At 33.8% G+C, this 15,111-nt stretch overlaps 2 protein-coding genes across 4 annotated transcripts; both read right to left on the minus strand.

Annotated features, from left to right (window-relative positions):
• Window positions 1-4,104: 4,104 nt before the first annotated feature.
• Window positions 4,105-8,111, minus strand: LOC115952174 (heme-binding-like protein At3g10130, chloroplastic). 2 transcript variants are annotated; one of them, XM_031069246.1, is made up of 8 exons: window positions 7,797-8,055; window positions 7,615-7,701; window positions 6,941-7,011; window positions 6,443-6,544; window positions 6,243-6,347; window positions 5,475-5,610; window positions 4,454-4,563; window positions 4,105-4,353 (listed from the first exon to the last, which is right to left on the minus strand). In XM_031069246.1, exons 1-8 carry the CDS (start codon window positions 8,005-8,007, stop codon window positions 4,279-4,281), a joined length of 897 nt encoding a protein of 298 aa, XP_030925106.1. In that variant the 5' UTR covers window positions 8,008-8,055; the 3' UTR covers window positions 4,105-4,278. The 2 variants fall into 2 exon arrangements, with proteins under 2 accessions (XP_030925106.1, XP_030925107.1); XM_031069247.1 differs by having other exon boundaries at window positions 4,107-4,353; window positions 7,803-8,111.
• Window positions 8,112-9,186: 1,075 nt separating this feature from the next.
• LOC115952181 (1-(5-phosphoribosyl)-5-[(5-phosphoribosylamino)methylideneamino] imidazole-4-carboxamide isomerase, chloroplastic-like) lies at window positions 9,187-15,028 on the minus strand. Of its 2 annotated transcripts, none has more exons than XM_031069256.1 (8): window positions 14,934-15,028; window positions 14,613-14,805; window positions 13,995-14,202; window positions 13,292-13,377; window positions 12,449-12,550; window positions 10,738-10,871; window positions 10,408-10,456; window positions 9,187-9,616 (listed from the first exon to the last, which is right to left on the minus strand). In XM_031069256.1, exons 2-8 carry the CDS (start codon window positions 14,799-14,801, stop codon window positions 9,440-9,442), a joined length of 945 nt encoding a protein of 314 aa, XP_030925116.1. In that variant the 5' UTR covers window positions 14,802-14,805; window positions 14,934-15,028; the 3' UTR covers window positions 9,187-9,439. The 2 variants fall into 2 exon arrangements, with proteins under 2 accessions (XP_030925116.1, XP_030925115.1); XM_031069255.1 differs by having other exon boundaries at window positions 14,613-14,818.
• Window positions 15,029-15,111: the final 83 nt, after the last annotated feature.

Genomic DNA, 15,111 nt, shown 5'->3' on the forward strand with positions numbered 1-15,111 from the left:
TCGTGGCCTAATATGTGCCGGAGGGTGTAACTTTCTAGATTTTAATTTGATTCACAATTCCGTGACACGTTTTTTATTTAATTTTTAATTTGGTACCTTGTAAATTTTTTTTATACAAAATAAAAATTATATTTTAATCTAATCTAAGTATATATGTGTGTGAAATTCTTTCATGTGTCAAGCGAATTTTTTTTTTTTTTTTGATGGGGTGCCAAGCGAATTATCTATATATCTATATATAAAATAATAGGTGAAGCAGAGAGAGTGTGAAATTGAATTCCAAATTAGAACTCTAATTTTGTGCCATGTGTCTAGAATTTGAAATTGAAGTTAAATTTTGCATCATGTAACTAAATGTATGTGGGCTCATTCTCATTAAAATCACTTCTATGTATCGGGTCAAGTGAGTTATTGTGCTAATTAAGTTTTTTCTTGATTTTGTAGTCAAATGTGAAAACCAAAGAGATTAATATCGGTGATAAGAATTTGGTTTGGGTACATTGCATAATTTCCAAAAAGATAGCAAAACCAAAGTTTGCATCTTTGTTATAAATTGCTTAAAAAGTTTGTATCTTTACATTTACACTGAGTTTCGGATTAAAGTGCTTTCTTCTTGGTTCTAACGCTGAGTTTTGTTTACTATTCACTTACAAAGTTTGCATCTCTACATTTGTTATAAATTGCTAATATGTGATTAGATGTACATTATGCCTAAAATTCACCATCTTTATATTTGGCTTTTTGTTCAGGTTTGGCACCTATAACAATGAAGAAAGCACTGCTGTGGACTGATGGATGATACTTTTTACAGGCTACAAAGGAAATTAGTGATCAATGGAATCTCACGCGAATTGGAGAGGACCCGGTTGTAGATGTCTGGATGGCAGATGTGAGTCACTATGTTTTTAAAATGTTTAGTGAAGGTAAAGGTTATGAACAATATAAATTTTCCGGAGAGAGATTTATTATTCTATATTTACGCAAGTTTGGTCGCCTTCTTGGAGTGGATCACTCCACCCTGTCTTTCTACTGGAATTTTTTATTCAGATTGTTACAATTTTATTTGAAATTTTATTTGAATTTTCCTATTGTTGTTACTATCATATATTATCATTCCAATTGTTCAATTAGAATCTGAAATTGGAGTCCAATTTTACTATACACGTGTACAATTTAATTATTTTTAATTTTGCTGTCATGTGCAGAAGTCAATGAGATGAAATTAATAATACATTAAACACTCATGCTTTGGGAATCGGTAGTACCAATCTAAATCCATTGGACCTGCTTCGTGATAATACAACTATAAAGGATGTATAAAAACACGCACAAACCCCTCTCTCTATAAAAAGAGATTGGAGAGAATTTCTTTTATCAGCCATAGAACTTCAGAGGTTTTTTCTTCACACAAATACTCATCATGTTACAAAATGACCCATTGTAAAACTACAAAATGAGTACAACTCTGAGGGTTTTTTTTTTTTTTTTAATTTAAAATTTTTTAAGCTGCGAAAATTTCAATCACCAATAGAGATTGAAGATTCAAAACCGTGAATGGATCTTTTGGATAAACATTGTCACCAAGGTTCATCTTTCTGTGTAAAATATATATATTGCTAAGTTTTGTTAATGAAATTTTCTGGTTAATAATATAAATTTAGACTTAACTGAGCCTTTTAAACATAAATAAACTCATGATTAATAATATATCCATTCCCGTGCAGTAGCACGGGGCTACATACTAGTTGAGTGTAAAAATTGAAGAGTCCAAATCCAATTAGATTCTAAATTGGATTTCAATTGAAGTCCAATTTTTTGCCACATGTCCATCTAAGTTTTTAATTTTTGTGGCAAATAAATTATTGAGTGCAAAAATAGAAAAATCTAAAACTAATTAAATTTTAAATCATACATACATATATATATATAATGAGAAACTATTACATATTTTAGAAATGTATGTTTAAAAAAAATATAAACTAATACTATGTATAATTTGAATATCTTCTAAAAAAATACTAATTTGAACCGTGTAATTGTGATTATTTTTAATATTTTTAATTGTATTTGTGCATATACACGAGCTACATACTAGTATTTCTAACGGAGACATTGGTTCAATTCACCGCTCTTCCCAACTGAAAATTTTATGTCGGACACTTTGGGTTAAAACTTTTTAAAAAATCCAATGAATGAGATTTTGTAACACAAAATGATCACGACTGGTGAAAGCAAAACTAATACGGACAAAGAGGCTGAAAGAAAGAACCACAAGAGACAAACTTAGCTCCGTAACCATCCCCATAGAAGTCCTGATCAGTTAGAGACATTACAGGTCTAACTCAGCCTTTTGGACCAGACATTACCTGTATATGATTTGAAGCTTTGAGCAACGTTAGTCACACATTTTTTTTTCAGTGTACATTTCTGGATACTATTTTGAAATGTCATGCATCGTCCTTAGTACTAGTGTGGGGCTGTGCAGGAATGCGATTTTTATATGTTTATATATTATACAGGTACCTAATGTGCTTGACATTCCAAATTGAGGGGCTTTGGGATATTTCTATGGACATGTTAGGATGAGTCCACTCGATGTAAATGCTTTTTAGGTGAAGAGAGGAATTCCTTATCTTTTGAATGGTTCTTTTAATAGGAATTTTTAGTTTTTGAGTAATTTCTTCGCTTAGGATTATTCTAATTTAGGTGATTTGGAGTTCAATAGACTGTTTGTATTAAGTTAATTACGTTTAGTTTTTCCTGTAATTTTCTCCACATGCTTTCCTATGTTTGTTCAATTTAGCTTAATAAGAATTATATGGTAGAAAAATTCATATTGGCCAAATCTTGATGGAATACAGATGATTCTACATCTCTACTCCACTTATTTCATTTTAGTCACAATTTGGCACATTTTTCGTTTTATTTTCATGCCTAACAATTTACTAGGACAGTATAGTAGTATACCGAAGGAAAGCTTTGTACCTCCAAACGAAATTATACTAAGATTAAGACATCCTAACATATAGAGACGATAAAGGAAAATGATGTAAGTTGAAATGAAATCTGGTTGAGAAATAATGAGAGGAGATAACCACGGTTCAGAAATACAACCCCAAAACAAAGAGGCTCAAATAAAAGAACTACAATGAAATAAACTTGGTTCCAAAGCAATCCCTATTGTGAAGTCCTAATCGAAGCCATGAAGGGTTTCTGTCATGAGTGGAGTTGATTGTCTTTTTTGGAGGATAATCTTGTTTTGGATAACTTTTGTGATTATGTTGTGTCCTACTCTATACCAGACCACCAGTACAGCAGCACGTTGAACATGTAATAATATTTAAGATTATTTTCCTGCATTGTAATGACATTTTAGTTTATAATTTTAGTTTATACAAAGCTGTATATGAAATCATTGGTGCTTTGCGCAGATGGTAACATTTAAACATGAAAGGACAAAAAGGGCATTGGAAGATGCAAGTTTGTTTATTTTAACATTCGTGTAAAGCTAATGAAGAGAAAAGGGTTTGTGTCCTTTTAGTGCTTTCAACTCCATAATCTTGAGAGAGGCTGCAGAGCTTTGCAGGATAATAAGAGGAAATCTGCTGATTTTCTGGATGTTATGCTGCAGAGACTGCTGTTGTGCAGAGAAGAATACATAGATAGCATAAGTAGAAAGAGACTCATTTTCATGTCCAATTTGAAGTCTAATTGAATCTTTTCTAAATTTTCAAATTTCTCTGTTTGTTATTTCACGGTTTCCTGACAATCCAATGTAATTCAACTGTGGTAAATAAAAATCCTTTGTTGAAGTCTATATGTTTGTTAGACTTGGTTATGTTGCTTACTTTAAACTAGTCGTTGCAAGGGGTATGCACTTCTGTAGATTTTTCTTATTTCTCATCTCAAGATCCCAATTCAACTCACATTCAAATAACACTGATATAAGGTTTTTCTAGCATTCAGCTATTCACGAACAACCATGGTCATACAAGATTCATATGTAGTTCAGAAGCAATGCAACTAAAATAACACCAAAGCCAAACACATGATCTTAACAAAATTCCAGCATCTGAGAACTGATACCCATATCATGATGCATAATGGAATAGCAAGAAGGATCTTTTATTATATGCACATAGCAAAAGCTTCAAATCAATTATGTAAGATATTACATTATGGAACATGAATGCCTGGACATCCAAAAAGTTGTTTTTGTTTACTTTACAGAAAGTGTGTTAATTTAGTATACCTCAAGATTCTAAAATTGCTACATTGCTATTTTTCTTTCTTTTCTACTTCCAGAGCAATCTCATTGCGGCGTTGGAATGGAAGTGTGAATGGTGGATTATACTGCAACCATATATATAGAAAGTCATTGACACGCACAAAGTGTCCAGAAATCAACGTTTACAGAGACCTTTTGCATTTAACATTTCAGTAGGGATCTCACCTGTGCAATTTCCACTGAGCCGCCCTCTTTAATTTGAAACTGTGCATCATTTTTCAGAGCTTCTCGTAACTTTGATTCCCGTTGTTTAACTTCTTCATCAGTAACAAAGCCTAATGGAAATTAAGAAGGGACAAATAATATAAATATATCATATCCACTTTGATAAAGAATAATATGCTACTCTCTGTTTCTGAAATAATTAGAGTACTATATTAGCTCACAATTTAAACAAAACCCACTACAACTATGATCCAATTTGTTATAAGGTCGCTTGAATTAGGTGGAGTTGCATCACGTGCAGGACTCCAGTTGGCTCATATAGGATTATTTGCCAGGGTCAGTTTAACTGGGGTTTGGGTGTTTGCCACGGCAACAATCTAGCCGATTTTAGCTATATCTTGAAATACCATTCCATTTTGGTTTTGAATTGTGTACCAACCTCCTTGCATTACAAGCCAAGTTTGGGGTTATACATATACATAGTTACCTTTTAGTTTTTTCCTCATACGATAGCCTTGTGAATTTAGAGAGATAGACAGCTTTGGGCTTATTTGGGGTTTAGATTTTGTGAGAGTCTATGCTACATTTGTGATCTTCCCATTTTTTAGCGAAACAGTGAAACTTTCAACTCAATTTTGTTCTTATTAGACACAGGCTTAAGGCAGAACAACATAAATCTTTGTGTTCCATGCATGATTATTTTAATTTTCTTTTTTTCTTTTTTTCCTGTGTTGCAAAAACCCACTATAATTGACTACACTCACAACAAACTGGCAGCAGAGTTTCCGCTATCTCAACCCAATCACTAATGCCTACCTAAAAATGCATAGAAACTTAAATACAATCAGGTGTACTTAACGACATGCTCTCAAGTCTGATCCAATGTTCTAATGTTGGAAAGCCTTGGTAACAAATAACATCCAATATTTAATAAATAGGAATGATGGTACATATAAAGATTCTTAACCCACTTTATATATCCACATAGCTCAGGGGTTATCAGACAAAGGGAAGGACAGACCTGAAAAGGCAACAACTGCAATAATTTTCCTTGGCACCTCTCTGATTGTCACAGACGAATCTTTAGGCAGCGGAAGATTGGCACCATACTTTGAGGGCATGACAAAAGACATCTGCCACTTATCTTGATCTTCCAGCTAAAACATTTGCAATAATATCAGGTCATAATAAAAAATAAAACCTACCAAACGCAAAATATTGAAAAAGACTACAAATTAGGATTTTATAACAATTGACATCTTTCTACGGTACTTAGGATAAAATTGCAAAACAAGAAGAAGAAAAAAATGAAACCCAACACTTAGACCAAGCAAAAAGACCTCCTTGGCTTTTGGCTAAAAACAACCAAACCATACAATTAAGGACCAATATGTGAAACTGGGGCCTTATAGTTGTTCATCAAATGAAAGAACTAGATAGATTATTAGAGTCCAAGAGCAATCTTTGATATTTGAAAGTAATAATGTCATGATCAAAAATCCGTTAAAAAAGAAAAAGGTTCAGCTAATAGACTGTAATTTTTAGCTGGTCTGAGGTAATGCCAAACTAAAATATAATCATTTTAGACAGGTCAAGTTATGACCATATGACAAGATTGATTTTTTTTTATTTTTTAAAGAGCATACTCTGAGAGAAATGTAAAAGAAAAGAAACATAGGCACCACGAGTGCCATTTAAAACATACAAGAACATATCAAAATTCCATATCATCAGAAACTACAAAAATTATTAAACATATGAATTATGATGCATGTAAAAAATATCATACCCTCTTTGTTATCACAGGAGTCGTCATTTCCATTTTCTCTCCATCTGATTGGGTCTTACGCGTAAAAACAGGTGTGGTCATCTCCATTGTCTCCTTTGTTGTATTCTACAAACAGCAAAGGCAACAGATTAAGCAAAGTAAAAAAGATAAGTACATTACAAGAAAGTATGACAGCAATTCATTAAAAATTTCAAGACTACCTTACCAAACAGGTACCCAGCTAATACATTAAAGGATTGAGATGCTCCATTGAAGTCAAATCCAGTCCTCCCAGGCATCGTTGTCTCTGCTACAAAGTATGGCTGTTTCCACAATCACAACCCCAATTTAGATATTATCATAACCAGTGCACAAAACTTAGACTTTTGCGGGGTTTGAGAGAAGTTATGGTAAGTAGCCTTACCCCAATTTTATTGGAGAGACTAATTCCTAGACTCAAACCCAAAGCCTATCACTTTTCGTGAATGGCGCTTGCCATCTCACCAAAGCCTAACCTCTCAATTTAGACATCATACGCATAAATATTGTAATCATTCTTTTCATTGTTATCTTATTATTCTATAATTTATTGTTGCTATTGTGCTTATGAACATGACCATCAATTATTCATATTCATCGTAACATTCCCAATTCCAAATCAAAATAACCATCAGTCTACAAGGCAGAGTAAAGAGCATACTGTAGTAGCAAATTCATACCTCAACTTCCCTTATCTCATAAAGATCTCCCCTACTCAAAACCTTGAAGTTCACCGTCTCTAGGTCCGGAACTACATCAAAAACCCAAAAGACAACACAAAATCTCATAATTCCATAACAGATAGACAACACAAGATGCATTTCACACTATTAAATCATGTTTGTTTATTCTTTTTCCAAAAAAAATAAATAAAACCATGGACAAATACCAAGAAAAGCATACACAACCACTTTAAATCTATACATGTGCCCATGAATCATTGATCTGTAATCATGGGACACTAGTTAACAAGAACCATTGAATTTAAACCTTTCGTTATTGAGTAGAACTAGCATAAATTTCACTATACAGATCTCACCAATCAGTCAATCACATTCATTGTCATGTCAATTTGTAACGTTTTATAGTAAAATTGACCCGAAGCTTTAACATTTTCCACTTTCAAAACACAAACCAAAAAAAGTAATTAAGAAACTTACTTATTATCATGTGATTAATGTGATACCAATCTGCTCTAGTAAAATTGGTACTAGCTTTAGCATTTTCCCACAATTAACGATGTTTTATATAAATTTTTCAAAAAAAAAAAAAAAAAAACAACCAACTGTCCACAAATATCAAAATAAGGACACGGACATCATCAAAATCAACTTGTGCGACAACTGTATTTTACCTGCCATTAAAGCCTCCTCGAGAGTTCGACTCTCGAACCTCTTCGGGGACACGTATTTGACAACCTCGGTAGCTGTGTCCACTAAAACTGCACGAAAAGAAGACAACGTCAAAATTCGAATAGCAAAAGCATAGATTGTTTAAAAAGTAGTGAAAAAATGTGAAAAGGAATTGGTTGTGGACATTTACGTCTCTGGGAGAGAGAGGAGGCTTGGGAAGCGAGAGCGAAGACTAGAGAGATTCGGGCTTCGAAGGCGGACATGGTTCTTCGCCGCTGTGTCGGTGAAGTTGAGTTGGTGGTGATGATCGAGAGCGATCTTTTAGGGTTTCTTGGAGTCGAAGTTGAGGTTCTGAGCTGAGGTAGAGTGAGAAGTGAAGGCTTGCACAGAAGCATCTTTTTGTTTTTTGTTGTGTATGCGTGTTTTGAATTTCTGTTGCAGAGAGAAAGTGAGAATTTGAGGAGGTTCACTCATAAAAGAAGTGGTGGTTAAAATTTTCATTTTTTCCCGGCAATTCTGAAAAATAAATAATAATAATAATAATAATAATAATAATAATAAATACTATGATTATTGGATTTTTTTTTCTAAAAAAAAAAAAAAAAATCTCTAGTGTGAGCTCATCAACCTCACGTCACATGTACCATACAGATCTTGTTAGAGTTATTGCTCGAATCGCTCCTCTCTAGCCGCGGGGACAAAGACTTTTACTATCAAGCCATACCCTATGTGGTAATTATTGGATACTTTTGCCATAATGACATTTTACTCAGTATATTTTTCCCATTGAATTCCATAACTCTTGAATTCTGCATTTTCTTCCCTTGAATTCTTTATTTATTTTTATATTATTATCTTAGGAGCCTCTTTTACGGAGCAAGCCTAATATGTGACACGAAGTGGAATGCATGGAGTAGGTTCAACAGATACCACTTTTTATTTTTTGGAAAAATTTAATTTTCTTAAATCTCACCAAATTACGATTATCATTTTTACTACCTGCATATAGGATCAAATCAAATACGTTCTAAGAAAAAATATTTAAATACCAATCTCATTAATCTCATGAATATCATACCAAACTCCATTGATCGAATCATTCAAAAAAACTTTTCAAGAAATGTTAATACCAAATCCCATCAATCGAATCGTTTGAGAAATCTTTTCAAGAAATGTTAAGATAGCATGGGCCATGAAGCACAATTGAAATAGTGTCTACAATAAGTTAATGCAAAAGTGATACCAATTATAATTTGCCATCTTAACACGTGAAAAACGTTGTATAGCTTAATTTTTGGATTTGAGATTATACTGAAAGATCTAGTAAGCTAACGCAGTAACCACACACATTCTATGCTTGGATTTGCCATTGTTTTTTGGCGGGTTGAATGAAATTAATCAAATTAATGAACAGCCATAAATGCATTGGAAACCACAACGGGTTGTTGTGAAAATAAGAGGGAACTAGAATTTAACACTCAGATTCTCAAACAAAAAAAAAGGCCCTGAAAGTGAAAAATGGTGCCGGATTCAGGGCAATATAGGTCATATGGAGTAAAACCAAGAGTGGAAACTTAGCAAGTGACAAATCAATTCTTAATTTATTTCAATAGTTTTTCTAGTTTTTCCTCTCTTTTCTCATTAATCTTCTAAATTTCCGGTTGCCAACATCTCTTCAAGTCCCAACATCAATTCTGCAAGTCCAGAAGGTTGAGAATCTCCTTCAAATTTTTAGTATTTGATAAGTTAATTCTCTTTGCTTAAATTGCATATGAGATGCGAAAGCTGACATGGAACTAAAAAACACAAACAACACAATAGGAGGCACTAAACTGTAAAAGCCTCCTGCTGAGAATGCCAAGCAACTACATCCATGTATGCCATATTGCCCCCAAAAATATCCAAAGCACTGCCCACGGTAACATCCACACGTCCCATCCCAGCCACCTTTATTCTCTCTAAATCAGCCATCACCGTCACACCACCAGCATAAGTTACAGGAATCTGGCACCAGACCATGATGTATTAACAATTTATTCATGTAAGATAGCATGCATATAGGAGAGGAACGATATAGGAATGCATGCCTAGTGACTTCATACATTACAGACGGACTTCGAAGAGGCTGCAAACTATAGGTCCAAAGAAAAAATATCATGGTCGCTTTTTTTTTTTGGGGGGGGGGGGGGGGTGAACTTAGGTATAGTTCTTTAAGTGCAGTACATTAGGAGCCTAGTGGTGGAAGGCTTGGGATTAGCTGTAGACCCAAACATCCTAGGTTCAAATCCCCAATAGGAGTTCCCCTAAATTATCTGATACACAGTTCTAGCGGGTGGAGTCATGTATCTGTGGTTTACTCTCTAAGGATGGGTCTTGCCTTGGTGAGGTTCCATGTCATCAAAAAATAATTCAAGCACATGGTTGCATTAACCAATAATGTACAAATTGTGTTATTTTTTCCAAGAATTTTTTTTTTTTTATAAGAATTTTTTCCAAGAATAATTAAATTCAATGCATTGTTTGAATTTAATTAGGGCACCTAATATACTGTAGCTAAGGAACTGCGCCTAAGTTTTTACCCTTTTGTAGGTGAGTACAATACTCACAATTATGTTTTACAGGCACGCTATTTCAGAATGGTTCAAATGAAGGTAATTCAGGCATGAGAAAGATTTTGGTAAATCCAGTGCCTTGGGCATTATCAGTTCATCATATGACAACAAAGAAATGAGAAGGTAACAAGACAATCATCAAGACAAATGACAGTTAATAAATGCAGCTAATACATTACCCACCGGTGAATGCTTCCCAAGCAATGCCACAAGCTCCTCATCAATTCCCAGCCTGCAACCAAAAAACAATCAAAATCATATTATATTGATGAACTCTTTTGGAAATCAAAGACACTTTACAATCTTTATTGTCAATTAAAGACAGTCTTTTTATTTCCTTCACTTTGGCATGCCAACCATAAGCAAAGTAAACCCCAATTACAGTAACGATCCCTTACAAATAATATGTCTGAAAGTGATTAGATACTTATGAATCCTAAGTATAGGAGTTTGAAAGTAAGGAATAAGACAAAAGTTATGGTCGAATTAAGGACCGCAACATTTAGGACTTACTTTTTCCCTTCAACATCAACACCATGGACAAGAAACTCATCCGCATATTTGGCAAGAAAATCCAATATTTTTCCGTCAAGATATACATCGGTGAACTTCTGCCATCTATCAGTTACAATTGCATATTTACCTTCCTTCAAATCAAAATCAACACATATAAGGTAATAATTGAAACTGAATAACTATCAAATAATTTGTTTTATTGGTAAGTTAAACACACACTCCATAGGTCTTGAATCCGCAATCTTACCCTCCATCCCACAATTGTAGGAAGAGGAAGTGTCATTTAATGGGTGCAATCACCATATCCCATCAACTAACAAACAAATGGGAAAAAAATTATACAAAATTATCAAACTTATTATTTTTTATTCTTAATGTATGCTTTTCTATGTGTAAGAATCTGAGCCTAGAGCATGCAGCATTGATAAAAGCACACTTGAAAATGTAAAATGCGAAGATCTACAGCCAAAGCACTTCAGACAGCTAAAACAGGGCATATTTTCAAAAGTACATTTATATGGGTTCTTGATTTGGTCTTTTTTATTGGTAAGTTACACACACAAAATGGGTTTTGAACCCATGATCTCACCCTCTCCCTAGAACTTATAAGGGAGGAGGTGCAAGTTGAGCTGGAGCTCATTAATGATTCGACGCACAACACAAGTCAACTTCTCATTATTCATCATCACGATACATTCTAGAAGAAATTAAAGAAATCGCAAGGACCAAACAGCAAATGAGAGTTACAAATCTTATGATGAAATTGATTATGGTCTAATGTTTAATGCAAATGATGAACTGATGATTATATACTTTAGGATTGGATTGCATTGCTTATGTTAGGCATATACCATTCAAGTGCTCTTTGGTCTTTGCCTTTTGGGTATATTTTTGATTCAACCACATACTTCATTTTGATCTTGTATCACAAAAGAATTATATAAAATGCTATTTCTAAATTTTAAGTTTTTTATAAGAAAATATTCCATTAATAAAGGAGTGAAATGAAGCAACCCTAGTACAAGGGATGTGTATATGAGGCAGAGCTACAAACAGAAAAAAATAAAAAATAAAAAGTACTACAAACAATTTTTTAAAATTTTATGTGATTAATTGATCACTTGATTGTTATATTTTCTATTACTAATTGTTTTCAAATTCACTACATAGAAAATTTAAGAAATTGAACTCAGCTATTTAGAATCTGAACCTATAACCTTTATGCAATTGCATAAGACTCCTATCAAAAAAAAAGAAAAAAGCAATTGCATAAGATTCAAACCAATTGAGTTAATAGGCTAAATATCTTACTCTTTTAATTTTTTTATTACATATTGTGAATCCTTTTTTTATAGGCATAGAAATATAGATTATATACTGTGAATCCTTCTATCAGAAGTTATTATACACCTTTTTCTTCAACATATATATATATATATGGGCTTTACTTCAATTAGGCGCATGCTTCTGCTTTGCCTAGGCTCCAAGGCCTTTGCACTTTAGTGCGTCATGCTTTCACCAACACTGCTGATATGTCTCTTAGTTACCAATAAAATAATGAATACAAAAAACCAGTACAAACCCTGGTTCAAATATAAGTTTGTAAGACATGCAACATATTCATGCCTAAAGATATTTCTGACTAAAACCTCACTCTGGAAAACCAGTTATGCACTGCATAAATGCTCAATTTGAAATTGTCTGATACCTTCTTTCTGCAACTAAGGTCCAACACAAGCCTCTGCTTTCCAACAACACGAACAAGATCTTTAAGCCTTTCAAGGTCCATTTGTCCATTCTTGAATACATACTGTAATGAAACCAAGAAGTAAATGATGACCAATTTAAAATTTTAACCCAGAGAAATTCTTTATTTAGATTATCTCAAATTCTTGGTATTATTTTCCATGTAAACATTGTTCCACAAGCATTATGCTCTAACCAGCATTACATGAAATCCAGTTTCATCACATGAGCACTCTTCCAATACAGAGAAAAGTATATGTCGTTACCCAAGGTAAGGAGTATGGATGCAAATCTTATATTTAACCCTCGCACCACTTCAATGGCTATTTAAAAACATTCCTTCTATCATGTTCAATGCTAATAACTCAATGCATATAACAGTTAGAAGGAAGTGGCTTTTAGAACGAAGTATGTAAAAGAGTCTTTATCATTTTGATAGCATTGACATAGTTCAAGGAGAATTCATAACTCATAGAAGGTAACAAACAAATATATCCTACCATGCTGATTGTTGGGTTTCCATTCTTTTGGGGGGTCGGGGTGTTGCTGCTGTTGCAGTCTACAAACCACACGTAAGTCAGCTTGAAATATTTAAACAGGTACCAGGAGTACTTCTGGCCCAAATGAGTCAGCCTATGAGGCTTTCCCATGTTTATGCTTAACATTAGAAAAAAAAAAGAGACTTGAAATTTCATATGCATTTTGATGAGAGAGAGAGATCAGAATTATATTGATTCATTAAGTAGTTATTCATGTTTTCCACGTAAGTTTTAAACAGAAATTTAAAGAACAATTTATAACATACTGATGTGACAATGACATGGCTAGCTCCTTCCTCTATGTAACTCAACGAATTGTCAGAATTGATTCCGCCCCCAATTTGCAAACCGCCTACTTTTACCAGTCCTCGCAGTAAGTTCAGCAGAGGAAAAGTCTGTAAGTTTTAAACTTATAATCAATTATAGAGATCAAAGGAAAAACAACTTTATCTTGAAATGCTCGGTTCCAAGGGTTGAATGTCTTCATATAAGGCACTTAAAGTGGTGCGAATGCTAAATCAAAATCACATCCCAAAAATGTATAAAGAAGTCCTAGACAAAAATTGATCAGCTAACAGAATGTCTGTTCTAATTATTTAAGATAAATAGATACACAAGTAGGTGAATAGCAGTAACTTAAAGTAGTTTGTGATCACATATAAATTGTGAAACGAAGATCATGCTAAGTGAAGCCTAATGTCATTCTCATTAAATCTAACCGGATCTGGTCGCACTCTAGTCAAAATGAGAGAATCATCCTAATAGATTTTACTTCTTTTATTTTATTTTATTTTTAAAAAAAGAAAGAGGAAAAAAAAAAGAGACTATAATCAAGAACTTGAGTTTCCATCAATATAAGTTGAAAAACTTAATTAGTCTTCAATGGCATCAGTCAACAAAAGCAACCACAAAAACAACATATCAGAAGACAGCAAACAAATTCACCAGTTTATGAAAGCGTAGACCTACCGGGATAAGCGTGCAATGCTTCAATGGCTGCACTGTTACTCAAAGGATCTGCTCCAATCATGATGACATGACCACCCGTAAGTCCATCTTCTTTATACAAATTGGCAAACTCAGCCGCTGACTTATCTGATTCGAAATTGGTAACAGGAGCTGACCCATCCTCCTTCAAATCCTGAATGGTTGACCCAACAATTTGTTTCACTTTCCCCTGATAAAAAAACACATATTTCAAACACAACAATCAGGTAAAATTACCCAAGGTCCCACCTCAAATTAGCACCACTGCATGAATATAACCAAATGTATCATAGCCATCCACCCCCATTTATACACATTGGCCACCGCATACAATAGAAGAATTTATCTTCCCTCATACCCTTTTGACAATCCAAAAACCCAGTAGTAAAGAAATTATATTTTAGACAAAACAATATGTAAAAGACACCCTTTATCGTAAAACAGAATAAGAGTTACCAAACCTTTAATATCTCTAAACTGTGTTTCCTTGACATTTCATCAAGCACCTTATAGGCACTGACAAAATTTGTGCTAAAATTTATCAATGACAAAAATATTGAGAACCCAATACAAAATTTGGCCAATATTTAGTTCTGGTACCTTGTGTATATCAATGCAAGGACGGAAACGAACCGAACAGCTAATAGACAAGCGTGACCGTGAGAAACCAACACAAGGAATAGCTGTGACGATTCTATGCTTGTTTCGGCTGTGGAAAGAAGAACCTAAAGGTCGGAGCGAGCTCAGGTCGGAGGTTGATGTTGGTGTTGTACGGAGGGTCCGAAACATCGTGCTGTGCATTGTTGCTATGGATTCAGATAGTAGTAGTAGGGGGAAAATTCAAAAAACAAACAAACAAAACGTAATGCTAATAAGGAAAGAAATAGAAGTGAAGGAAAAAAAAAAAGACAAAAGAAATACCCAGGTTTGGGGTTTTCGGTTGCACTGTTGAAGTTTGAAGGAGTGGACGGAATCGGAGATCAGCTGATTCAGAACGGCTACTCTTACTCCCTCTAGTGGGCTGTTTTTTTTTTTTTTTTATATTGATTATCAAAAATCTTATATAGTATAATAGTAATTTTTTATCGAATTAATATTA

Source organism: Quercus lobata, chromosome 7 (genome assembly GCF_001633185.2).
Source record: "Quercus lobata isolate SW786 chromosome 7, ValleyOak3.0 Primary Assembly, whole genome shotgun sequence".
Lineage (NCBI taxonomy): Eukaryota > Viridiplantae > Streptophyta > Magnoliopsida > Fagales > Fagaceae > Quercus > Quercus lobata.